We start from the raw sequence: 27,966 nt of genomic DNA, 5'->3' as shown, positions 1-27,966 counted from the left end.
TGAATTAAGTAGTATAGCATTCTTCCAGACCTGTCGCACCTCTTAAAAGATAATATGATGATTCTGCTGTACTAAGAGCCAAAGAAAATGTTAGGTTAAGAGGGAGTAATAGGACTAGAGATTACAGCAGGATGGAAAACGAGGTATGAGAAATAAATGGAAGTGACATAGTAGTTTCAGGCATTCAAAATGAGCTTGTGTTTCTACTGCTCTCTGTGCTTTTGTTGATCTTGCAATTGAAATGTTTAAAATAAATATCTCTGAAAATGGTTTAAAAGGAGAATATGTAATTTCTCTAGGTAAGATATTTCATGACTGGCTTGGATTTCTTCTTAAACATGCTCTTCAGTTCCCCCATTAATATGTAAAATTTGTGTACTTTACAGTCATCACTGTCCATTCAGCCATCACCATAAAGTACCTTTTACATGGGAGTTTTTGGTAAGTGAGAGAGGGAACCTGTGTGCTATTTGTCCAGATTTTTTCCACATCTACAACTCTGCTGGTACGGGTAGAAAATGATTCGTTAATTCCTCCATCAATTTATACTGTAAAACAAAATGAAGAGTCTTGCTTTTAAATGTCCTCTGCATAATTTACTGAGTGTCTTTATCAGTTGGTGTAATGTAGTAAAGAGCATGAACATTGTTCTCTGTTTTATCTTACTAAAAGGGGTCTTACGATGCTTTGATGTGAGAATCTGGTTGCTGTATTTACAGGGAAGGATTGGAGTCCAGCAGCAACCATTTGATGTTTTCTTTTTGTAATTATGTTCATGTGAATATGGGTGAACTTAGCAAAGCATACTGAGTTAAAGGCATGCTAAATGCTAGTGAAATTGGAGGAGGAAGGAGCAAAACATTTGAAAGGATAAGGTCTTAATCACAGAATCACACAATGTTAGGGATTGGAAGGGACGTCAAAGGATCTTCTAGTCCAGTCCCCCTGCTGGAGCAGGACCACCTATAATCAGACAATGTGTGTCTTAAGGGATATTTTTCCTTATGCAGGTGTGTGATCCTGTGGATATGAGTGCCTACACGTGGTGGGAAACTTTGTATTTAATACTTCAGAATTACCTGTAGCAGAGTATTCTCTTCTACTGAATCGTTATTTAAAAAAAAAAAAATCAAACAGATATCAGCCATTTGGAAAGGCAGAAGTGGTCACTATTTTTTAAAAGTCATATATTATGAAATAATTCCTGTCTTAACTTAATTTTGGCATTTAGGCAGCATCAAGTGATAATTATCCTTAAAAATATATTATCATAATGACAACTCTGAAACAGAATTCCATAATAAACTATCAAGGAGGAATTTCATGTATTCCATTTCCCATTCGTAAATTTAAAATGCACTCCCTAGCTGCAGTTAGTGAATGGTCTTTGTTGATGCTCTCACCCTGTGGAATCCCTGAAAAACATAAAAATGTGATGAGATGAATTAAAACTCAACAATAAGAGTAGTGTCAAAAGAAAAAGGCGGGGGGGGGTGGGGGCAGAAAAACCTCTACTGTTCTTTCCAAGACAGAAGTTTGGGAAGATACCTTTTAAAAGGGATGTATGCTGATGTGCTGCAGATTGCATAGGACTGGTTGGCAAGGCTTTATCTCTCAGCAGAAATGCAGTAGTCTTTATAAGATAGACATTCAGACTACCTTGCCTAAAGTGACTAAAATGATTTTGGCAAGTAAAATTGTTACAGAGTTTACATTTAACACTTCAGATTCACATGTTTTCTTGTGTGTTTGTTTTTTCTTGAAATATATAGGCATTTCAGTAGGACTATGGAGGAGCTGGTTCACGATCTAGTCTCAGCACTGGAAGAAAGCTCAGAGCAAGCCAGAGGAGGTTTTGCTGATACTGGAGATCATTCTCGAAGTGTCTCTTGTCTTCTAAAGCGACAGGCAAGGAAAAGGAGGGGACGAAAAAGACGTTCGTTTACCACCCATCATCCTTGGGAGACTGGTCACTGCTTAAGTGAAGGTTCTGATTCCAGTTTAGAAGAAACAAACAAGGACTACAGGGAGATTCATGCTAATAAGAAAGACCACAGTGACTCTGATGACCAGTTGTTGGTTGCTAAACGTAGACCTTCCTCAAACTTAAATAACATTAGAGGCAAAAGGCCTCTGTGGCACGAACCAGATCTGGCTGTTGACAGTTTGGGAAACAGAACTTTGCGCAGGAGAAGAAAAGTAAAACGAATGGCAATAGATCTGCCATCGGAAGTCTCTAATGCACTGACAGTAACTCAACAGCAGGATAACAGCAGAGATCAAGAAATGGACAATGACAATAAATCATACCAACACCAAGAGTTTTCCAAGAGCAAAGTGAAAAAAAGGAAAGTAGCTGCAGCTCGACAAGGACCGGAAATCTTGGATGAAGGAGTAGTGATAGAAAATGAAGAAGTGAACCAAGCAAATAAAGACAAAATGGAGTATGAGGAGCAAAAAGGCTCAGATGAGAACATGAGTGACAGGTTATTCTTTTTCTTCCTTTTTACAGAAACTTTGGATAATATTTGTTTGCTTTTATTACTGTTGCTTGTATTGGGAATCTCTGTTTTTTTCTTCAACTCCAGAGTTAAAATGCTAGCATCAATAGTATCTGTTTTAACAAGTTACTTGTAATTTTTTTAAGTCTACTATTTTTGATATATATGAGTTGTTCAAGTTAAGGAATTCAGCATAAAATAGAGAGTCATGTAGCAGAGATATAACCAAGAAAACAGTTTATTGAAATAACACATTCTACTTGTTTCAATATTAAGAATGACAAAATATACAAATGATTAATATATTTTTTCTGGGTATTTCCACTGGTGACACTTCTCAGACAAAAATTACATTTTTATCCAATTTCTAGACATTGTTGCTTTGATTGTTATCTCTATTCATCAGAAAGGTTGTCAGTGTTTAGAGTCACCATTTAGACAGTATGTTCTTATGTGTCATGGGCATAAAAAGTCTGCAGGTTGCCAAGGATATACATCATTTACGAAATGCAAAAACCAATTTACAGTTCAGAAACACCTGAGCTTACCATTAGAAAAATGGGGGAATGATGACCCTTTGGCAGTGCACCTCATCCATCCATTCCAGACAGCAGTCATACTACAATGGTAATTGTTTCCAAAGTACTGTTTTGACAACACAGTAAGGTGTAAGTCATTTTTCCACTGTACACAAGGGATGTTACCTGCAGGGCCTGGTAAGCTTGATTATGTTTATCCCCTGTGCCTTGTTCTGAATGCAGAACTGTCAACAAGAAAGACTCATATTAAAACACATAATTTTGGTCAGTTGCTTGACAGCACTAGTGTACCTGGTTTTTTGTAGGCATTTTATCTATAAACTGTTAAGCCTTTTCCTTACTGGAGAGATAGAATTGAGATGCAGAGAGTACCCACGGGTTTTGACCAGAGCAGACAGACCGGTTGCTGTCATAGCAGCAGTATTGGTAAGTGACTAACTCCAGTTATTGTCAGAAAAGGTCTTCAGAGTCTTTTTGTTACAGTTTTTGTCCCTCACTTGTGGACAATAAGCAGCTGAAAAAGCCGAATGAATCCTGAGTCTTAAAGATTGTCACTAATGTCTTAATTACTAGAGCAGAAGCAGTCCTTAAGGGCAGCCGGTGTAACTTCAGGTATCTGACTTTGCCATGCAAGATGGGAGCGTGCGTTGTCAGGAAGCCTTTAGAAGACTTCCCTCTTTGGTGATTCTGGGAATCTGTTCCCCCAAGTTTGGTACCTAAAGACAGATGGTTAAAAATTTCCTTGGAGCTAAGAACCATTGTGTAGTTTATCATATGTCCATACTCTTGTGACTTTTTTATTTATAAAAGATTTTCTGTTATACTACAAGGATAGCAGTTCTCCAACTCAAAAAATTCTGTAGTGGATTTTTGGGTGGAGAGAAGAGTGATCGATGCAAACATCCTCTTGTAGACTCCCAAAACTGTGCTACTTCCAGGTCAGTCTGAATATCTTTCTGTTTTTCCACAAAAAAATGTTAATGATTTTAAAAATTGCTCTTCCTCTTCAAAATGCTTAATGTTTTGTTACACCGAATGCTGTCGTTTTTCAAATCACACTTCAAATGTTTGTCTCTAGCCCCAATAAATGGCCTTTAAAACCCTTCTCATCTTCATAGTGTTTTCTGCTCATGCACATGGTTGAGTAATGGTCTGTCATTCTACTGGATGTCTTGCAATGGTCATCTGTACCAGAGGGTTTGGAAACAGATGAATTAGAAAATTTGCGTTCCAGAATGTGATTAGAAATCCACCCTATCTCAGCCTCTCAGGTGCATACTGTATCTGAATATTTGTATGTGAATAATTTTAACTTGTTTTAAACTAACTTTACTTAAATGCAATAGTGTCTCTGTTGTTCGAGATCATTTAGCCAGAAGAATCCTAAACAACTAGCAAACTCTACTCCTGAGAGTATGTCCAAAAGTAAAAGCTGAGATTTCAAAAGGGAACATGAGTTTTGTAGGATTGCACAAGATATGGAGAGATAACAAAGTGTCTTGGATAAGACTTGTGCTTCGCCAACACTTGTTGGAAAAGGAAAAATAAAAAGTATGCAAAGGTACTCTAATTTTGTACGTTTGTGTGCATACGGTTTAATAATTATTCCAAAACTAAGGATTAATTTTTTTAGAAGTTTAGTTTTTAAAAACAAAACAAAGCCAGTAATTTTTAATGGGAGTTAATTTACTTGGATCTAAAACTGGTGAGACGAAGTTTTCAGAGTACACATGAAATGAATTCAAAATAAAATATTGTATATCTATCTTTGAAGTGCACGTTAAAAATGCTGAGACACACTTCTTTTGCAGTCTGACCTGTGTGTGTTCAAACGCCGAGCACAACAATAACCCTTTTTAAGTGCAGGGTTCAGGAGTAGTAGGAGGAGTCTTCAAGCTCTTAAAATGTCAGCATCTAAACAATCCCAAAGACGAATTCCTATGAGGTTGATTTTGAGCACTGGAAACGAGATTTTTGCGATCAGTGCCTGTCCTTTGCTCCTTCTCCCGTGTCCTCAGTTTGAGCCAAATTTGGCAACGCACGGAGTTCTGGATGATGTTTGGTTCCTGCAAGCTTTGGCAATTGTTTACGTTTGAAGTGACTGAACAGAGGAGAAATCTCAACTGCCCATTTTGAAAGAGAGCAGCAGTGAAACTCAGATGCCCACCCACCCACCGGCCTGCCAGTCAGTGTGGGTACAGTGGCCGGTCACCTCTTGGGGACAGGCTTGGTTGGTAAACAAAGGGCACGAGTCCGTATGAAACCAGTGTATGAGACAGTTCACTAGTAATAGTAACTAATAATAAAAATTATTTCTTATTTGTTTCCACAAATGTGTAAATAAGGCTGTGAAAGATTTTTGGGTAGCAGAGCTGTGCCTTCCGAATTTTTCCTATTTTACAGGACTAGAAGGAATCTGTGACTTTTTTTCCTGGAAGTCTTGCTGGGAGAGGAATTCTCAGTACGAAGTAAAGAAATTAGCAGTACACAGTGCAAAAGTATATTAAAACTGGAAATAAGTTCCATCATAACAGCTTTCATGTACTTAGATATTAATGTATTACTTCCAGAGGTTTCGAGTTTATTCAGTGAAATGACTGCCATGTAGCAATTATCTCAGATGTAATCCCTGCCCAATTTGACTGTGGCCTGAGGAGAATGAACACTCTGGCTGCCATGGATATGCCAGTGTTTGTATTTGATTTTTTTTTTTTTTTTTGAAAGAAAGCATTATTATATGTAACTTTTAAAATTTCAAGTGGTTATGTTTCATGAACTGGCTAGTCCTTTATTAAGAATTATTGCATGATGAAAATATCTTATTAAAGAAAAAAAGGAAAGAGAATGTTCTCAAAATCAGAAATTTTGGTGGGGAAAGTTACTTAAATGCTAGGGTTGAAAGGATTTCCTAACTTTAATTTTAAAAAGAACAATTAAACAATAAATGGACAGGAAGAATCTATGAAAATGGGATGTTTTGTCTTTGAGATGTATAATTTAAAATTGTGCACAATGAAATATAAGGACAGCAAAGTCATCTATGTTGTAATTAAAGTGAGAACAAGATGCTTGTTAGAAAGAAGTTACTAGGATTTGCAACATTAACAAGTTCAGGTTTCGATCTCCCCATGCAAAATGATGGTTCCATTCTCGTTGCATGCCTGTCATTCTTCTGCTTAGGGCAGCAGTGCAAGTGCTTAAGTCTCTGATTATATTATGGATAGAAGTATTGCTTATACAGTAAGAATATGGATAAGCAGAACACACAGCAAAGATTAAGAAAACTTAATCTTCAAACACAGAGCTGTGTATATATATATATTCTTTAAAAAAAAAAAAAAAATCACTGCTTTCTGTCTCCTGATACCATATTGTATTTCAACTCCAGTCGGGATATCTCCAAAAGGAAGACACAAAACCCAAATATATACTTATAAAATTAATCTTAATTTGTGTTTAATTATGTAATTCCTATTATAAGCTTTAAAAAAAAATAGAGGCTTATTTTTGTGAGAGATGAGCTAGTGAAAAACAAAAATAAAAAGAATTTATTATTAGAAAGTAACTAAAAATAATTGAAACCAGTCGAATTTAAGTATAGGACTTCATGTATGTTTCAATATAAATAAGTATAGAAAGGTAAACTGACTTCAAATTCTTATAGCTTGTATGGAACATTGAGAGTAACCGTAATATTTATAACTTGTACTTGAATTTGTGTGGTGAACTGAAGTGATTTTTTTTTTTTAAATTGTTCTACATCTCACTGTAAATAAAATGTGATTATATTTTGGTGAGAATATTACTTCCTTAGCAGAGCTACTCCATTGACAAAAGTGAAATAAATGGTTTACAGCAAACCCTTTTGTGTGAAACTCGCCAAATTGTGATCGATGTTATTAAAAGGCAAGTCTGTTTTACTATGTAGACACGTGTGGAATGTTGTTTGTGACAATGTGTATACAGCAGAGGACAAAATACCTATTGATGTCTGAATTTAGAGAGGAGCGTGTTCATATTGTATATGCATGTTCTAAATTTAAGGCCATGGTGGAAGTCGCAGAAAAGTAAACTGTGCTTGTTTTGGTGTTGATGTTATGATCATTGATCATAATTAATTTCTTCAGAGTGGCCTTTGTTGTGATTTAATTGGCTACCTTTGTTATAAACTTTTTTCTTTCTTCCCAAGTAATATGTTGTGAAACCTTAAGCAGTGTCTCTTCCAGAATACTTGCAAATGATGTTTAGAAAGGTAATTCGATTTTCAGACTCTTGTATTTTATGTGCTGAAGGAAGGCTTAGGCTGCTTTTGATTGAGACTTTTCTTATTTTATTGAGCAGTGGTGTTCCAGGATCAAGCTGAATTGCCCAGCATAAGAAGGAAGCAGTGAGCATTTGATGGAAGCAGATAATAAAATGCATCAATTGTGTCAGCACCTCGTTGCAGTCACATCTGGCTTACTGTCAGGGTACCATTAGATTCCCGTGGTTTTATGTGCCAAAAATAATATGCTTTGTAGTTAATGGAACTAGGATATTTGCAGTTTGATTAAAAAAAAAAAAAATCATCCTATTTTCTTTCTGATCTTTGTTGGGCTTAAGTTCAATTTGAGCACAGCCTTGTCTCCTTAAAATTTTACGACTGAAAGATCAATTGTTCTTTTGATCTGTTTCTTTCTTTCTCTTATTACAGTGAATCCAGCAGTCTGAGCAGCAGTGATGCTGGTTTGTTTACCAATGATGAGGGAAGACAAGGTATTGAAACAATCTTTCCCTTCTTCACCCCTCAAACCACATCAGTTACAATTCTGTAAGCGTTACAAGTTATTTCATAGGTTAATTACTATATTTCACTTGCTATTACTGTTTTAATGACTTAAAGTATAGCTTGCTTTCTGGGTCTTTTGAAACGTTACCAGACAGTGTCCTGAATCCCTGACTTGGTCTAAAGCTGTCGTGCGAAGCAGTCTCTAGAGTATAATAAGCTTGTAAATAACTTGAGCATCTCCAAGATATTATCTATACTAAGTTTTAATCCTTCAGTTGCTCCAGTTTTCGGACAGCACTCTACAATCGTAGCACTGCTTCTCAAACTATTTTTGAGGTGACTTTTTTCTTTTCTTCCAAATTCTTATGGCAGGATTTTATAGTTCTTTTATTTGAAACTTTTCCAGTTCTGTTTGAAAGGTAGTTTCAAACTACTTTTTCAGCAGTCTGAGATTGAGATTAGAAGATGTATGCTGCTTAAAGTCTCTCCCCTCTGAATGATTTTTCTTTAATCTAAAATGCAGTGGAAATTCAAAATTTTCCTTTCGTATGCATACTGTTCTCACATGTTTTTGTGGTAAAACAATATTGAGGATGAAAGTATAGATTTTTTTTTTTCAGCTGTAGTATTTATTGCCACCTTTAAGTGCAACACACTTACCTGTATTATGCTAGCATATTAGTGCCCAGCTCATGGACTAGAAACTCAGAGTCTTTGGCAATATACAAAAAGGAGGCAAAAATAATCTCTCAGGTGATTAAAACTTGCTTTCCTGTTGGCAATTTTAAGCTAATGATAATGGAGATTATTTTTTTACTCAGTTTGCCACAGTCTGGGCAAGAAAACAAATCCTGGCCCGTTCCACAGTAGTGATCTAGGTTAAAGGAATGTTTGTTTCTAGGGATTGGGTTTTTTCTTTTCTTTCTCTAATGTGTAATTAAGTCTTTTTTTTTTTTTTTGGTCTTCTATTTTAACATTATAATAGGGAGATGATTTTCTCAGACTTAGAACAGAGGTGTTACCTTCCTTGCTCAACAGTAACTTGTGCTTCATAAACTGTACCTTGCAGTCTGAGTATCTTTTTTCAGTTGTTCTAACCCATAGCTTTTTTGAAGAATTTAGGCTCCCTTTGAAAGTTTAGATCCATCTTTCAATTCCAGATGAAAAGTATTTCAACATGAGACATGTCAAAAAGATTTGGTTTTATTTCCCTATATGAGTTTCTCTTTTGACTTGAAATTTTAAAATCTTGTCCTTTATATTTATATGTAACGTCACCTACCACATTTCATAATTACATACTTTTTTGAAGTACCCTTCTGATATAATTGTATCAATATTTTTGTCAAATCCTGAACTAAATTATTTAAATCTTTGAACAATATGTTTGAAAACATCTCGGTTACTTTCTATTTTCCTTATATATTTTGTGAGAGGAGAAAAGAGGAAGGGTCAGTGAACAACACTGTTCTTTCACTGGTGTGGTGTTACCTTTTTTAGTGTTGGTTCTTTACTATAGGGCTGTAATTCTTATTTTTGCCAGCTTGATTTTTGAACTTTGATTCTGTCTGATTGTAATTTTCAAGCAGAAAGCATTAGACCTGAAATAGTATTCTGAAATGTAAATAAAAAGAAGAACAATAATTAAACTTGAGAAGCATATTGTCAGGACAAAACGCTTTTTTATTTTTAACCTCTATTTTGAAGTAGTTATTTTGTGGGTATGATCAGAAGACCATTAACTTCATGCTGGATCTCAGACAGTCTTATATCTCCCTTCTGGCTTTGATTTTGTGAAGTACTATCAGGGATCCTACTGCAAAACCAAAATTCTTTATTTTTCTAATGATACTTATTACCCCCAAAGACAATGCTAGTAATTTTTATCTTTGTAGTCCCCTTATGAAGTAAGACAAGGTTATTTTATCTCTGTAAATTAATTTATAGCTGAGCTGAGACACATACGATATTGAAAAGAATGAAGGAGAAAATAAATCTGATAAAAGCAAAGGAAAAGCCTAGGTGAGAGAAACGAAGCTGGAAGAGGACAAGATGAAAATGTATTAGGGGAAGAATGGGCTTACTTTGTTGTCTGTTTTTAAAAGCTAGACTTTCATTCCTGTCTTCCCAGTGTCCCTCCTCCAGGATATATGTTCAGAACATCAGCATCTTGACCTCATTTGTAGCTGAAATTTTCTGTGCTTCGCACTTCAGGTTTCCACGAAGTCAAGTGGAGAACTGGAGATTAATGCTGCCTGGCGAAATACTTGGTTTAAATGGTGTCCCTACCATCATTCAGAAGTTTGGGTAGCAGAGGACAAGACAATCGTGTTTTCCAGGGCAACGTTTTTTCATTGCGTGTCTCTAAGATTAAGAACCATATCTCATTTATTGCAGACAAATACTTTTTATAAAACCCTAATTAATTCCCACAGCATATTCATCCTATAGGATAGACATTTTAGAAAAGAAAGTGATCTAAAGCAGCAATTTCTTCTAGCAGTGGAGCAGTCAGTTAAATAGTCAAATATTTAGTTCTGAACTTTGGAGTGCCTGACCTTTCAACTTTTAATGTTTTTCAAAATTGTTTCAGAAAGCAAACAGAAATAAATTCCACCACAGTAACTATACTTTTCTGTGCACAGATTGTCGGAAGAGTTTCAACTTTTATAATTTGATTCAAGAAAACCAGGTGTAGCTGTAATTAGGGGTAGTAGTGGATTAATTACTAAATATATTTTAATTGCCATCATTTACTGTGATAAAAGAAAATTGCTGAGACTTGAAAAATCTGATATTCAGCCTCTAACATGGGGTGTGCCATCTAATATTTTTTTTGAAAACCCATATACCCTTTTCCTTTCCAGCCTGCCTCTGTTCCAGTCTCATAACATTTTTGTTTGATTTTTTTTTGTTGTTCCTGTGAAGTCCTTATCTGAACCTAGCCATGCTTTTCCTTTTCCAAATTATCCAGGTGCTTACGTTAGGTCATGTGAGAGGACAAAAGAAGCTCTCTTGCTATGCTCTATTCCACTATCATATTACCTTCTGGCAGAAGTAATTGGTACTCAATGTTTTGCAATGTCAATGTGGCAAATGTTTTTCTTCTGTGAAGCATTTCATACCCTGTACAGTTAGCCAGCAGAAGGATAAAGATCATGGAAAATGCTCTGTGCAGGCACAGTAAGTGAAGAAGATAGCTGCTAAACTATTAACAAACCTCAAGTGAATTCTCACGGGTTGTATTTTTTTCAGAGGTTTGTAATTGTCCAACTCTCAGGTAAGATTTAATACAGTTAGGAAAAACCCAAAATCCTATGCAAATCTCAAGCCCTTGAGCCCTCAGGTATAGAGATGGAACAGCCTGCTAACCAAGTGATTGAACGGCAGGTGAAGCTTATGTATCGGAGATCCTTGTGAATTTCCTTTTTCTTCTTACTTTTTCCTTTGTCCCTAATAGCATTCTCATAAATGGCTGTTGTGCAATTATTAAAAACTGTAATGTTAAGCAGTGTTATGCCCAGTGTAGAAAGACTTTTGCAAGAAGAGTTTCAGAACAAAAGGTCTAATCTTACATTGCAACATACAATACAACCCTGTTTCAGGCCCAGCTATTTGGATCGCCTGCAGTTTCAAGGCACTTTAAGGTGCGCTTTACAAAGGCACTTTATAAGTTAAAAAGCACTTTATAAGTTTCAACACAATGTTAACACAACTGTAACACTATTCGAACACTAGTTGATATTATTGCTGTTTGGGGAAAAAAAGTCAAGTTTCAACTATATTCTGTAATGAATTTTACAGTGTGAGTATGGCAAATAAAACATTATATTCTGCATACCTAGTCCATCTACACCTACTAGTACACTTGGGGAAATTCAAAGTTTGACTTAAGACCTCTTAAATCATGACATGCAGCACTCAAAATGTCCTTTAAGATCTAAGCAAGTAGGAAGGAAAATTATATTAATAAAGTGTTAAACAGTTAAAATTGGAGAAGGTCAGGGAATGTCAGAGTTCCACTGTGAATGTGGCTAAGCTTTTAAAGATAGCTGTTCATTATTTTATGATTAAACATATATTCATTACTGTGTCCTTTAGGAAGATGACCCACTGCTGATTCCTTATATGAGAATTCCATCCTTTTGTCTTCCTTAGCAAGAAACTAATTTGGACCTTGTATAGCGTCTCAGTAGCTGCAGGTGTCAGGGTGGTGTTTGCCATATATAAAGGAAATGGAATGTACAGTGCCAGAGGTAATCAGCACCAGTTTTGAACTGTTGTGTCTAATTAGTTATAGTCTTTGCAGGTGAAAAAGAAGTAATATGAAGTTGTTGTATATGACTTGAAAAGTTGAAATCCTAAATATTGCATGTGGATCACAGTGGTAGAGGTGAACATAAAGCTGAGATCACATGATATCCTTGTTCCAGTTTATTATGGCACACCTGTATAGTCCTCCTACTCAAGAGCACTGTATGATGTTACATTGGACAGAAGAGTGGGAGGAGGTGTTCATGTGAAGTTTTCAAGCTTGAATCAGAAGAACTAGCTGCTAACATTGAGTGGTGTCTGAATAGAGTCCTGCTATCCCTTTTGCCAAGGTGGCTCTGTAGAGCACAAAGAGCAAGATGCAATGTGCCTCTGTGAATGGGTAACTTTAGCTTCTGCTTTCCTGAAACTCCTTGTGTGTGTTATAGTCAATCTTCTGATATCTCCAAATGATTGTTACAGCTGTTAGCAGTGGAATTTTTTTACCTAGGAAGAGGTAAACTGGTCATGGAAATGAGACTAACATCCTAGAGTGTTTTACAGTCCATATGCTGTCACTGTCTATGTGTGAGTTGATGCAGAATGGAGCAGCACAGTATCAAGTGGTGTTTATACGACACCGATGCCCAGCTCTTTTCATGGTAGCCTCTGAGTAAGTTGTGGTTGTTGTAGGAAAGCACATGCACACCGTATGTGACTGCTATGGAGGGTAGTCTGGCCATTTTAACTGAAAGAAAACTAGGAAGAAGGGGAAAACTCTGTGTGCAGTGGAAAGCCTGTTTGTTATGATCCTGCACTGCTTTAGCTGAAATAAGATTCAGGTGAAGCTATTCTGAGCACAAAACTGATGGTGATGCAAATGGGGTCTGTGTCTGTAGAGAAACCATAAGAAGCCCACATGAATCTAAACTTCTTAAAGTGGAAGGCAAGTAATTTAACATGAAGGAGTGGTAATTAGATAAATGTGTAGACTCAATACAGAAGTGAAAATTAGGGAAATAGTAATTGAGGGGAGGGGAAAACTTATAAATAAAGCCAGGAACTGAAATGCCTTGAAATTTAGAAATCAAAGTTAACATTTCTAAACCTTAAATTGATTTTTTTATTTAACTCATCAGTACAGTTATATTAGAATGTAAATTGCTTCAAAGTAATTCCTTGAAGCATTAGCATTACCCACAAGCAAGTTTATTGTATTTTAAGTATGTGGCTAGGAGAATATATGGACTCGGGGATAGTTTCTGGTGATCTGGAGGTGGTTTTACTGTTGATGTAGCTTGGAAGAATACAATAATTTGCTATAGTCCTGTGCTGAATAGAGGTTCAGCAGCCCTAAGAGGAAATGACAGTGTAGGGAATCTTTTAAAGTATTTTGAATTTAAAACATTGCTTTGAATTTCTTTTCATAAGTTCATGTGTGCTCTGGATCCTGCGTTGCCTTTTGAGAGCTGCAAATTAAGTAGGATAATATCCAAGTATTTGGCTACCAGAATCTTGAGCAGGAAGGCCTTTGTGTTATATTGCCTATATGTATGAGGTCAGGAGTTGCTTAAATGCGACGGTCTTCCCTGACTCCTTTCGAAAATGACATCCCTTCAGGGTGGAGGAACTGGTAAACAAAATGCCTGTGAGTGCTCTCACCTGGATAAGAACAGGTTTATGCTCGCCTCAAGGTGATAATATGGTTGAAAACAGTCGAAGGATTCAGAGTCATTTAAAGTATGCGGATGAGGAAGCTGAAAACCAGGTATACCTGGATTCTGCTGTCACATAGGAAAAGCCTACGAGGTTCAGATTTTAAGTCCTTTATTCTGCCTTTGGCAGTAAGCAACATAAGTGCTTAGGGAAGTGTATAACAGCGTAACAAGTAAGATGTCGTAACATACAGTTTCTTAACCTACTGATATTCCTATTACACAAAAAGAAGTAATTTTGTATTTTTTCCCCAAAGAACTGTAGTTGGGCATATAGTGAAGATACCAGTTTCCTTCCATAGCCACTATTTGCCTTATCCTGCAGTCCATCAGCCTAGTCTTAAATTTTAGCTCTTTCAAGACTGTATTGCATACCTCTTACAGGTTTCTGTCCTTGAGCTGATTGTGAAACTCAAGTTGAGCATTCTCTACTTACTTTCATACCTGAATTATGTGTAACAAGCCTACTTTTGAATTCCTGATTGTATATTTATGTAACAAGCCTACTTTTGAATTCCTGATTGTATATCTAATTAGTCAAGGTATCTAGAGCTCTCATCTTATGACAAAATATTCACGCAGAGTTTATATACATAAAAGTCTGGAAAATCTAAACAAAGGAGTTCAAACTTAATTCCAAACCATGGATCGATCTAATGGAAAGGTGTGATTCTCTCCACCACCACTGTCTCTGTTCAGTACTCTTAGACATTCTCCAAAGAAACCATACCTGGCTGTAACGAAATGAGGATAGAATTAATGGTGAACACCTTTGTGAAATGTCATATCTGTAAATGATGATTAGAATAAATAGGGAGAGTAATCTGAAATGCTCCAGGAATGCAAAGAAACCGAAATTTTATTTGGACCTCTGTATCTCTTTCCACCTCTGTTTTCCCCTTCCTCCATCTAAAAGTTCCTCTTCTCTAGCGTCTGCTAATTTTACTGTTAGTAGTGATCATTAAAGATGTAAGGATCCCATTTCACCTGCAAGTGACCAGTGAGGGGCCTTAATTATTCTATATTTTCTTGAGGTACTTGTCCTGATGACTGTTTATGCCATTTTCACTTGTGCTTGGTCTTGAAGTATTCTTTTCATTGCGACAACTTATTTGGAGAAACTGTTGGATTTTTTTTTTTTTTCCTCAAATTTTGGCTTCAGTTTTCATTATTTGTATTTTCCCATTGTGGTGTTGAGTGACAGTGAAATTTTACATTAATGCTTTTTATTCGTGAAAATTGTGCCTAATAAATCTTGCATTTGTCTTGCTTAGGCTTGCCTTGTTAAAAATTGAAATGCCAAATAGTGTATATGCAGAAATAGTGAGGCATGGTTTGGATACTTTGAAGTAGAATTCAAATACACAGCATGTGCTTTGAAATCTAATTTTTGGGTGTAAGAAAAGAAATTTGCCAAATCTTAGGAAGGTCTTTTCTGTTCTGTAAACGACTTGGTTTGTGTAAAAGAGCATGTTTTTAAACAAACATAGCAATTTATTTTTAGTTGCCGGTGTGTTTATGAGCTAAGTTTAAGGTCAGATGTTCAGTCTTGTCTTACTTTTGACTTTATATCCAGATCTATAAATACCACATCTATAAATATTGTCAGTAAAAATGACCAGCTTTATGGTGTAATGCAGTATAATTCTCAATCACATGATACTGTCAGTTTTCATTTAAAATCAACTTTTTCAAAACTTATTTCTAAATGAACTTAATCAGATTAACTTCATTTAGTCACATCTGTTCATGATTTTTTCCCCTTTTACTAGCCATACAAATCATGAAATTAAGCTAATTATATACCATTATCAGCTGCAAAGAACTAGTTTCACAGTTTTATACCTTTTAATTCCCTGCAGGAGATTAAAGCTTGTTTTTGTTAATATGTAAAGTGCAGTAACTTAAATGGATTTCCCTGCAGTTATTGCCAAAGGATTAACTAGTTTATTATTGTTTTCCACTATTGTAAATTGGTTTTAAAACATTACATTTTATGTGGTTTCATTGATGGCAATGCTTGTCATGCTTTTGAGAAACATTTTCCCAATAGAACTGCTATATACAAGTAATTGTTATATACCAATGAAGCAAAAGAAGTAATTGTCGTGTCAGAGTGTTTATTGATGGTAAGATCTGATTTTTATCTTCTCTGCTCCTCCCTCTTTTTTGGGGAATGCTGCCCTCACACAGGTGATGATGAGCAGAGTGACTGGTTTCATGAAAATGAATCTGGTGGAGCATGTGGAATTACGGGGGTCATTCCATGGTGGGAACAAGAAGACTCTACAGAACTGGAGAGAGAATTGCCGGATCCAGTCTTTGAAAGTATCTTAACTGGTACTTTCCCTCTTATGTCCCGTTCGGGGAGGAGAGGTAAGTAACAATGAAGCAAATGCAAACTGTAGAATCACTTGAGTACAGTAGAGAGATGTCTGTGGATTATACAAAATATGTGAAATGTGACAAGATCTTGGAGTTACCAGTTTGTTTCCTTGAACAAACCTTCATTTGTAAGGTAGTAGAGAGGAATAATGAAGAAAATGTTAATTATTGGAAAAGTCAGAAACTGTAAAACTTGGCTCACTTTGACAGCCTACTCTTTTATTTGTCTCGATGTTTGCATCGAGAATAATTGTTATTTAAAGTGAATCTTTATATTCCATTTTGTTCTTGGCTTCAGTGATGATACTTAGAATTCTATAGAAGGTCATTAATTCCAAGGCTGGAAAGACTATTGTGACCATCTGCTTTGCTTTTCTTTATGGTTGGGCCATATTGTTTGTAGAGAAGAGGGAAGAAGGGTTCCCTTAGGGCGAGGATTGAGATTGTAACTTAGAAAATATCCATTTTTTTTTCTTCTTTAAAATACTTTAGGCACCTGTGAATCCAGTGTATCCAATGGTAAGTTGTACCAGTGTTTGATTGCATTTATAGCTAGGAACCCACTCTTATCTGAAGATAGAAGTTGTCCGACCTCAGCTTGCTGCCAAAGAATTTGGTTATACCTTTCCGCTGCTGCAAGGATCTCTTTTCACATTCAAACTAATGAAGGTGTGAGTGATGTAAAAATCACTTTTTGACTGTAGTTTAGTATGCTCTGCTTATGCAGCTAACTATGCATGGAATGAGGATGACTGTAAGAATATCTACAGAAATGTTAATTTTCATGACAACTTATCCTTTTTCTCCCTTTTCCCATTCTGTGTTGTTTCCACCGGTACAATATACGACAATATTAAGATGTTTTCGTTTAACTGAAGGCAGATTAATAGATCAGTATATAATGGTGAATTTTATTGGTTATATGGTATAGGAAATTTTCTTAAATCTATTAATACTCCTTTCTTGTAGGTTTCCAGAGTAGGTTTAGTCATCTTCATGGAATGCCAGCAAGAAACATAAAAAAGACTTCAGGAAACCAGAACACATTGGTAGGTGCTTTATTATTGTAAACTAATGTGCATTGTTCTTGGATGTTTTTAAAAAAAGCATATTCTCCTCATGCTTGTTTGCTAATGTTGTAGATAAGTTATTGAATGGTAAGACTACAGTGCCACTGCTGCCTGATATTGGGTTTTTGTTTTCTTAATAGTTAGACTCTTCCCACTGCAGTTCTGTTGCAATGGAATATTTGAGTGTGCTTGAATGGCAGAAACAGTCTCTTATTTCAAACTGAATGAAAGAATATGTTGGGGGGACAGGGGGCATTATTTAACATTTTCAGTAAATGTCTCGTGTATATGAAAAACATGTTTCTCTCCTCTTACAATGAAAATCAGAGTTATTTGAAGTTTTTCTGATGCTGAAAGCATTCTAGGATGGATTGTGGTACAATTCTGATTTTATTTTTTCTTTCCTCCCAAAAATCTGCTTTGAAAAATCTGTCCTTATTCTCTTTTGTTTGGTTGACTTCTGTGTGGTCAGGGGAAAGGATATATATAAAAAATTTAAAGCCAGTTAGCGATGCACTTATCATAGACATCACACATTCCTTTGGACTTAGTCTTTTCTAAGGCTGTGATTACAAATGAGAAACGTTTCACTGTTTTTTTTTTTTTAGCGTCTCCAGCTATAGGAGTAATATTTATAAATTAAGGAAAAAAATCTGACTGTCTTTGCATTGTCATACAGTCTAATCATTGGATTTCCCCATAGCTTTTTTCTAAAATGAGATTCTAATGAATTTTTAAGAATTTGTTCTGAAGAAAGACTTGACTTTTTAAATTAAAATGTATTCATTGTAGTGCAGTCTATTCCTTTCTTATCAGAATAGTGTTTGGAAGAGTCGGGGAATGTGGGAGACTCTTTTATCAGTGTGTAATAAAAACATCCCAGCATGATAAATACTGTAACATTGGTGTTCTTTATTAGAGAACATTAAATGTTTTCATATTTTAATTTGCCTAAACAAAATAAAGTGCTTCTGAGAAATGTAAGAGCTATGTTAGAAACATTATGTTATGTTAGAAATTTGACTCATTTTGAAGAGGGAAGGTTTTTATAATTGAAGTTCCTGTCCAATAATTGCCATTTGGAGCTGAATAAGATGCTTTAAAACCTTGGCCTGTGATCTCTGCTGTTGTGGTCGTGAATTAGATGAATGCTGTCTAGTTCTTGGTTTCCTATCTACCTATTTTTATTTTTGGTTCACTGCTTGCTTGAGCATATCTGGGATTTGTAGCCCATTTTCTAGGCTTATTGCAATTTCACTCTGGTATTTTATAGGAGCTATTATAACTGATAGGTTAGCTTCATGGTATTGATGATACATGGCTTAACTACCCTAAAAACTGCCTTTTCCTCTAAATTGTAAAAAGGTGATTAAATTTCAATTGATGAAGATATACTGTGAATGTGTATATACAATAAAAAATCCTAATGTTTATTTTCTGCTACGCTTTCTGGATTGTCCTTAGGAGCCCATTTCGTCTTCCAGTCATGATAGCTCATATATAAAGATGGTATCGTAGTTCCCTTTGTAGCAAAAATACAAGCTGATCTACTAAAGATGGATAATTCAATTACCTCCAGTTATTAAATACATCATTTACATAGTGTTATGAAACAAGGTTGACGTGCAAACATACCTTCTAAGCCACTATGTTTAGGCAGGAGCGCCTATATAGAATGGATGTGCAGTTGGCTCTTCAGGTGCAGTTTTCTGACCTTCTTAATGACTATTTATGTTTGTGGGCACATCTGCTGCATCTGTCTTTGCAAACGTAGCTATATAAGCCAGAGCTCATGTGCTTCCTTTTGTCAGTGATTGCTTCTTAAAGAAAATCTGGTTTAGATACTTCAATCCAATGACAAAAAAAGTCATTAAATACCTGTGACATCTGATAACACGGAACAAGAAGTAATTACTGCTATTAGATGATAACAGTGAAAAAGAGCGAGAATGCTTTTAGAAAGATTAGTATCCTGAGGAAAGAACACTGCAGCCTGAACTCATTGAAAAGAGTTGTGGTGTGACTTAATTCTTTCTTTTTTAACAGCGAGGAGTCTGTCTGTATCACTGCTTTTACAGACTTTAAAGGGAGAACAAAGTGAAAAATTGAGTTTCCTACTAAGATACGTTTCCTGAAAGACACACATTATATACTGTATTCAGTCTAAGGATATGTAATTTGTATCTAGGGAAGGTGGCATCCAGTTATCCCTTTGCATATAGTTGATGTGTGTTTGAACTTTTTTGGAGAAGTTTAGTTGAAGGTTCACAATTATAGCAGCTGGCGAAGCCTTGAAGAGATTACTGGTATAGGAAAGGCAAAATTAGTAGCTATGATAATGCTTTAATATATTGTCATCCTCGGTCAAAAAGTGTTTAATGCCCAACTGTTTGGATGTTTCCTTGTAAAAGAAATGTTAGGCTAAGAGTGATTATTACTTCCTATATACCAAGGAAACTGCCAGCTTAAGTAATTTTCACACCATGGTTTCTAGAAGCAGTGGGAGCTGAGAATCAGAGGAAGAATGCTGTTCTTTATGGACCAGTTAGTGAACTTTAATTTGAAGTAGCTACAGCTGGCACTCAGATTCTGTCCAGACGCTCTTCCTGCATTTCATTTTCTAGTTGCTTAATTTGAACAAACTCGTGGGTCTTTCTGTCATCAGGTGTACTGCTTTTGAGTCAAAACGCTTTTTTTAATGATCATACAACACTGGACAAGCAAGAGGAAAGTAAAAACCTAGCATGCAAATACTATGAAAATCCTTGCCTAATTCAATGTGCGGGTTGAAAGAGATGTCTTACAGCAGATGACACCTGAAAAAGCTGAGCAAGAAAATTAAAAAAAAAAAATCCACAACCAAAACCTTAAAACAAAACTGCCAACAACAACAACAAAAAAACACTAACAAAAAAACCCCACCCGTCATAACTGACTTACACCCTTTGAATTGTCCAATTTACTTAAGATAGGCACTTTTTTTATGGAATCCATAATTAAATGGTTTGTCAGGCATATATTTTGGCATACAATTATTACACTGGCTTTTCGTGTCTTCATGCTTTGTTTTGTGGTAGCATTGTTTGTAACTGAACTTTATTTGAAAACAAATAGAAAAACATCTGGCTTTTCCAATACACTATTCTTTTGATCCTGCTTATGTCAGTTGCTGGTAGTAACTTTGTAAATATCATCAAAAGCATGATACATGTACTTTCATACCATGGGTTGAATTCTGCAATTATATATGACCTGAACAACTATACCAAACCTCCACATTCTTTTGTTAGGCAAAAGTTCTACAACTTAGAAGTAGTATTCTATGAAAGAAACACTGATTTCTTAGAAGGAACGCTTTTTTTCATCCAGTCTTTTTTCCTGTATGTGTTCAGAGACTTGTATGTCATTTATCTAGTACTGTGTCTCTGTCCTTTCCAACAAATTAGGCATGAAACTTCGCTTTTTAGCAGAATATATAGTTATAGATACAGTTCTTTCTCTGAGACACTGTAGGGGTTGCGTTTGAGGATTCTTAGGTGTCGTCCCTTCCTGCCTGGGCTGGAAGCTGGGAAGCGATTTCACTGGCCTAAAGGACAAAAAACATGACCAGTAGAAATGATGCTGTCTCTCAACTCTGCCAATTTTTTCACCCATCACCTTTATGTCATGGGTTTTGATTTCATGATATTAAAGACAGCCTACTTTAAGTCTTGCACTCCTAGGATTGATTTTTCTTTTTGCATGGCTGTACTATTGGGCTTGACTCTACATAGTTGTAATTATTCAAAAAGTACATAAAGAATGAAAGATACATTTGAGACACCTACTATCTGAAGGTGTCTGGGAATTTCTGTCAAATCCTGTGACTCTTTTTCAAAAGTTCCAAGATAAAAGAGCTTTTCTCCAAAAGTTATTGTGTCGTGGTTTTAGGCTGATCCAGCAACTAAAACTCACACAGTCTCTCCTTCTCCAGTAAAGTAGAGAGGAGAGAAAAAAAAAACAACAAAGGGACTGAGGGTCGAGACAAGAACAGAGGGAGCACCCACCAACCATGGTCCTGGGCAAAACAGGCAGAGCTTTTCTCAAAGCAAAACAGTTTATTAATGATTACTTAGAAGGACAAAGGGAAACAAAAACCGATTACTTGAGAGGACAGAAAGAAACAAAACCAGATCTTAAAACCGACACCTTCCCCCCCAGCTTCCTTTTCCTCCCGGCTCTACCTCCTCCCCCCAGCAGCACAGGGGGCAGGGACTGGGGGAGTGCAGGTCAGTTCATTCCGTGCTGTTACTGCTGCTTCTTTCTTAAAGGAGAAGGAGTCCTTACACCCTTTTCCCCTGCTCCAATGGATCCCCTACCCACGAGGAAAAATCCACAAACTTCTCCATCGTGAGTCCAGCCCACTGGAAACAATCCTTCCCCACAGATTGCTCCGGTGTGGGCTATACCACAGTCTCGGGTACTTAGGGAGCTGTAGCCACTCGCTCCGGCATGGGTTGTCACGAAGACTCCAGATGCCGCTCTGCCTCGTCGTGCACCCCAACACGACCATCCTCAGGCTCAGGCATCTTCTCCCCACGGGCTGCGAGTGGGTCTCTGCTCCACCGAGGCCGTCCTGGTTGCAGGGGGGCCGCCTGCTATCTCACCATCAGCCGCAGGGGAAAGTCGTCTCCGGCACACCTCCTCCCGCTCCATCCTCACTGACCTGCTGTCGATGCGGCTGTTTCTCTCAGATCTCAGTCCTCTCCAGGTGAACTCAGCCCAGTGGGCACCCCGGGAGTGGGGTGCCCCCGAGTTCCCCAGCTGGCTCCGCCGCCGCCATTCTCCGTGGGCGGTGCCAGCCCGACGCAGGCAGCTGCCCGGCCGGGAGCCAGGGAGCGGGGGCAGTGCCCTCCTCCCTTCTCTGGTCGATCCTGGGCGAAGCACCTTTTCCGGTTCCCTTGTCCTGACTTAAATAGGGCAATTCGCAGAGGCGCCCTATTGGCTCAACCCCGAGGGGGATGGGAGTCTGATCTGGTGGCCAGAACTAAGCCTAACCCGGATCCAAGACCGGGGAGGTCACAGGGACCAAAACCCCTCTCCTGCCACCAGAACCACCCCTCCCTCCACATCAAACCATGACAATTGTCAGATAACTACTACTCTATTGATGTAAGGAAAAAAAGATGTATTGAGCACTCATGCTTTTTCGTTAACTGCTTTCAAAATGTAAAATCAAATCAAATGTTTCTGTTTTGAAGTTCTTTCTAACTGAGGAAACAGCCAGGTGTTTACAGGAATCTTTTTCTTGTCAAGATATTTTGAAATTTTAGTGAACTGGTACTAGATAAGAAACCTTGTTATGGATTTAAGGAATGTTTTCTTAAAGAGTAAGTTCAGTGGTTTTTTTACAGTATTAGTCAGAAGCCTCTTTATACATGCTCTGCAACTTCTGGAAAAACACCACTTCTCAATTTAAAGTTGATTTGGTGTTGCAGAGAATTCTTTTACACTGAATGTATGGCATACAGTCAAATAGAACACGATTCAGTTTAAGTGCATGAAATAACTTATTTGTGAGGTTTTAATTATTTTCTTCAGTTAATGACTTTTGTCACTTGGAGTGTTAGTCTCTACATCAAACTCCAAGGAAATATGAGTGGTATTAGATGATGTCTGATAACAAAACTGAACTCAAGTTGGATTCCAGACTTTCACTCGTTCAAGATGAGGAATATTAGGCCTCTGTGAGGATGACATTTTGAAACCTCATGCTGCTAAAGCTGCAAATGAAATTTTTTTAAGTGAGTAGGAAGGTAGGTAGGGGCTTTTGGTTTTTTTATAATAGTTTTATTAAGATTTCCTGTTACCAAAAATATTTTGAGCTATTTAAAACATTTCTTGCTGTGCTTTTCCTTTTTTTTTTCTAAAAATCTTTTCCTTGTTTGTAATTTTTTTAAATTTATGTAAATGTAGTGAATTGTTGTTAGCAGAGGAGGTGCTGCTGTGGCAGCAGTTCAGACCTTACCTTTGATTCTTCCAGTGTTCAGTCACTATTGGCAAAAATGCTACAATTTTCCCAAGAAATGCATCAAATGACTCTCTAGACTTCAGAACTTAGTCATATTGAAATAGCTTTATTTTATGAGAAGACAAAAGGAGAGGAAAAAAAGGCTTCTGTCAGATTTCAAAACCCCATTATAAACAATGTAAGTTTCAAAAATGGGTTGTAAATGTTGGGGATGATGTTGACTTATCTGTGATGTTTTTAACTTCATCTATCTAATATTTTTTTGGAGAACTGCTTACTATTCCTACACCTGCTATGTATTTTGCATAGTAAGAGATTCTTTTTTCCTCAAATTAATTTTGAAGTGTGTTTTTGCTAAAGTTTATACTGATGCAAGCTTAATATAATTTTTCCACCTGCCGCGGTAAGCACCTGATGGAAGAATAAAAGCTTCTTATTGACTTACATAATAGCTTAGAATAATTACTCATAAAAAAAAAATCATAATTATACTGTAACATGTTTCATAGCAGGTCGGTATTTCTCAAAGTGCTTCCTGTCACTGGTAGTACCAATGGTGGTACCCATAATTAAGGCACAGTTAAATATTATGATTTTTCAAGACAGAGCACTTGTCATGGTTTGATGTGGAGGGGGGGGTGGTTCTGGTGGCAATTAGTAGAGGAGTTTTGTCAGTACAGTGGTCATTGATACAAAGTATTTTGAATTCTGCCTATATTTTATGAGATATGAATAGTTTAATAATCTCTGCCTTACAGCCTGTATTTGTTTTAACCAACAGTGATTTTTATGTCACTTTTAATTGTCTAATGAAAAATCTGTGATCATCTTGGTGTCATCAAACCAGTAAACAGGCACAAATAATACAACAGCATTTCTGTCTCCTTTGAAGTTACAATTCATTAGCCAAAAAGGAGTTACAGGTAACTCAAAAACCAAATGTTTAGATTTCAACAAATCTAAGGTTGGTCAGTTTTGTTTCTGATTTGGTTACCTAAGAGTAAACCCTCTCTGCCATAATTAGAATAGCTAGAGAAAGCCTCAGCTGTTTTCTAATAGTTGTAATGGCATTAACTGGGAAGGTGAGCATTTGCTCTGTTATTCTGTATCACTTATGGTAAATTAGAGTGTACAGTCTTGAATTGTGTCCTGGTTTCATTCTTACAAAAAATATGTCTGTCAAGAAAAAAGAATAGTTTAAACACATCTAAAATAGTTTGTAGAGGGTAACAATTGTACTTTGTCAACAAAAAGGAAGATATCTCGTAGGTATAAGAACTGAAACAGATACTCTGTTTGCACAACAGAGCTTATAATATTTTTTCTTGGTATATTTAACCTGCTATGATGATCAGAGCATACCTTTAAAATATCAAAGATTAACTTCTGTCTAGCTAAAGTGAATGTGGTAACTTCGTCTCTTGGACTCTCACTTGAAGTGTAGTGTCAAAAACAGTGTCCCACTTCAGTGAAATAGTTGCCCTCCAGCATTAGTCTCAGAAATGCCAACTGTGCTGCTTGTTTTTTAAAGGCATCTTGTGGTTTATTCAAGGTGACAAGTGCTATGAACTGTTAGTCTGAGCAATATTCCTTGCAATTCACCTTAACCCAACCGCACAAATGATAGTCATCTACAATTACACTTAAGTCTACTTTTAAGCCAGGGCAAATAGCATAATGATATCCCTTTTATTCTTCAGTTAGTGTCTGTCTTGAAAACACGTTTAATACAGTTTTACAGCACTCCTTACAGATAATAATGATTTAAAAAACCTCTGACTTCAAAATATGAGACAGCATAATTATTCTACTTGTTTTCTCTTGCTCATCACAAAGAATTCCCTCTTTGTGGTGTCTGACTGAATGAAATATTTCTTCTGCAGACATTTGGATTTTGGTTGTTTTGACTTCCTAAGCCCCTATTCGTTCTTTGATGTTTTGTGATTTAGTGCAATTATAATGGGAAGAGTTGGTCTTTAAATGTAATGGGGTTTAGTATCTGTTCTGCAAAAATTTCACTCAGTTGTGTCTCTTCTAGAAACTTCTTAAAGCCTCAATAGCAGCATTTTGAAGAATTGATGGTAAAACAGCAGCATCTTGTATCCAGCATCAAGTTAGGAGTCGTGTTTCCTTGTATTGAGCTTGATGGGGGAATTGACCATTTAATGCTGAGAACAGAGAAAATCTTGTGTAATAGGCAAGGAACACATGCACAGATATACCATGGCCTGGCTGATGAGCAACATCTCATTTATGCTGCAGTAACGTCGTAAACGTCACGTTAATCATGACAGTGATTTTGGCTAACACATTGCTTAGTGTTTTTTAACTGAATGCAAATACAAATCAGATACAGCTCCTACACTGTTGAAAGTTTCTTGCTAATTCAAACCATACTAGCTGATTCACATGAGTAGGTTTTCCACTCCATAGGAAACTTTGTCTTCTTGCCTGGAAGAGGTGGTATGGGAGAATGAGGGCTAGATGGAACAACTTGAAAATAGTCTGTTTTTTCAGTTGCATTTCATATGGTTGCCATCTATAGGGAAAACAGTGGCACTTCAGATGTCTACACATAGGCTGAGGACTTCTATTAGATGTCTAGATTAAGCTTATTAGTATTGACCACCTAGCTTTGTTCTGAGACACACAATGTATACTCAGATGCACTCATTTGCTTTATTCACTAGCTCTGTTCTAGCTTTACTTTATGTAATATATATTAAAAAAATTTTCTTGTCTGAAGTGATCAACATAGTTTAGCAGCTCATTTTTCAAATCATTACTCTAAGGCAAAGACGGGAAATATTTTAATCTTGTTTGACTCATAAAAAAGCAAAAATACAAACTGCAACTTAAAGTGTTGGGTTTTTTCCATACGCAGTCTGAGTTCGTATGGCTGGTGCCCAGAGTAAGAGACAACTGTCAAAATAGCGAATTAAACTAGATCTTTAGTGTTCTCTCAAGCAGTTTGCCATGGAGATGCATATATCAAATAACTTCAAAATACTGCACAGAAAATAAAGTAGCAAGCACACATGATGCATTGTGTTGAAATTGAATTACCCAAGAAAAGAATTCTGCTGCTTTTGTAGTGTGAGATATAATATGGAAATGAAGAGGTACTGCTCTGCCATTCTGCTTGATTACTGTGGCGTTAGTTAGTCAGATGTAAAGACGATGTCCTACAACCTGTTAAAAATAACCACAGAGAACTGGAGTGAACTATCACTGTTGTAGCCTGTTACCTGTGACTTAGCTGGAAAATGACGTTTGCTACCATTTTGTTTCTTGAAATAAGAAAATCAAATGTGCATATTGAGAGCATAGTTTTGAGGAGGGAAGAAAGTATTCAAAACTTCTCAGGGACTGCTTCTTTGATAGTTCTCGTGGTATTTACTGCAAGTAAACATGTAACTGAACCCAGAAGAGACTCTTTTTCACAGAACTGTAGATTTTGTTCAGTGTACTTCTGAGAAATCTTCAAACTGAATGAGTTGTAGAAGTGAATACTTTCTTAAATGTGTTTATCCAATTTCAGAGACTGCAATGCTGACTTTAAATATTAAATGGTAGTAAGCAATCCTGGAATGGAAAGGTAATTTCCTAAAGATAATCAGTAAATTAATAATGGTGTGAGTTGTGAAATGGATCACAGGAAAACTCGAAGCTCCTGTGTTTAGTGGTCTCTTGATGTTGTGGGAAGTACTACATATAATGTTGGTATGATCTTTTCAAAAGTATAGTGCTCTTTGTTTGGTGTGTACTTAAACCTTTTGTCCAATACTAAATTACCTATTGTATATTGGAATAAATAGGACAACAAGAAACGGTTTGTTGACATCAGCACTTCCAACTGTAGTGGTTCAAGAGACTGTTGGTCCTTGACTTTTAGTTACTGTCCCTTCAGTTAGGACACAGTAGATGCTTTTTTATTTTCTTTTCCAAGTGAAGCATAAACTATTATAACTGATCACGTGAACCCTTTCAGTCCAACAGTTTTGATAACTTTGTTCTGCTCAGGCCCTTGCAATTTGATTCAGCAAACTCTTACTTGCGTCTGATGATCTGATTTTTTTGTTGTGGTTCGTTTTTCCTTTTCTCACAATGAACTTGAGGTAGTCCCTCGTTTTATAAGCGATTGTAAAATCTACATTCACAACTATGAGAATAACTTTCTTACTCTGTTGTTTCTTGACCTTGACTTAGCATTCCTGAAGCTTATGGTTTTAAAGGTCGAGGAAGAAACTTATCCTCAGTTCAGAGAACTGAAAATGGTTTATTTAGGCAGTCATTTTCTTACTGGTAGCTGATGGGCAAACACTATTGCAACTGTCCTGCTATAGATGTGTTTTTTTTTTTAAACACTTGTGAAATTCACTGTAAAGAGCATTAGATAAAACGTGCCCCATTTCCCCTTCTCCTTGACCTTTTCTTGTTGGATTGCTTAGCTTTAAAAGACTTATTTTACAAAGACCTAAACAGATAAATATAGCAGATTTACAGTAGATTGCATTTTTATTCTGTATAGAATAAAACTGGAGAAAAAGAAACCTTTTTCCTGTTCTATGCCATGCTGTTATGCTTTGCAAAAGAAAGCATGCATATGGCAATTGAGAGTTTGTTGCCATACTGCTTTCTCTCTTTGTTCTTTTGTGTTTTTTAAAAATCTGGAATCCAATCGTTGATGTAGGTCTAAGGCAATTTAAGACAATTTGAAGTACCTG

At 36.5% G+C, this 27,966-nt stretch overlaps 1 protein-coding gene across 1 annotated transcript in view; it reads left to right on the top strand.

Moving 5' to 3' along the window:
- The window catches only part of GPATCH2 (G-patch domain containing 2), a 125,698-nt gene that overhangs the window by 6,543 nt on the left and 91,189 nt on the right, over positions 1-27,966 (top strand). Inside the window, exons 2-5 of the mRNA XM_086629475.1 lie at positions 1,773-2,486; positions 7,734-7,795; positions 15,968-16,150; positions 17,129-17,208. Of these exons, the coding sequence (XP_086485601.1) occupies positions 1,773-2,486; positions 7,734-7,795; positions 15,968-16,150; positions 17,129-17,208 (1,039 nt within the window). The remainder of the gene's footprint in view (positions 1-1,772; positions 2,487-7,733; positions 7,796-15,967; positions 16,151-17,128; positions 17,209-27,966) is intronic.

This window comes from Tauraco erythrolophus, chromosome 2, assembly GCF_009769465.1.
Source record: "Tauraco erythrolophus isolate bTauEry1 chromosome 2, bTauEry1.pri, whole genome shotgun sequence".
In the NCBI taxonomy this organism is placed as follows: domain Eukaryota; kingdom Metazoa; phylum Chordata; class Aves; order Musophagiformes; family Musophagidae; genus Tauraco; species Tauraco erythrolophus.
This window is presented reverse-complemented; position numbering and strand designations above follow the sequence as displayed.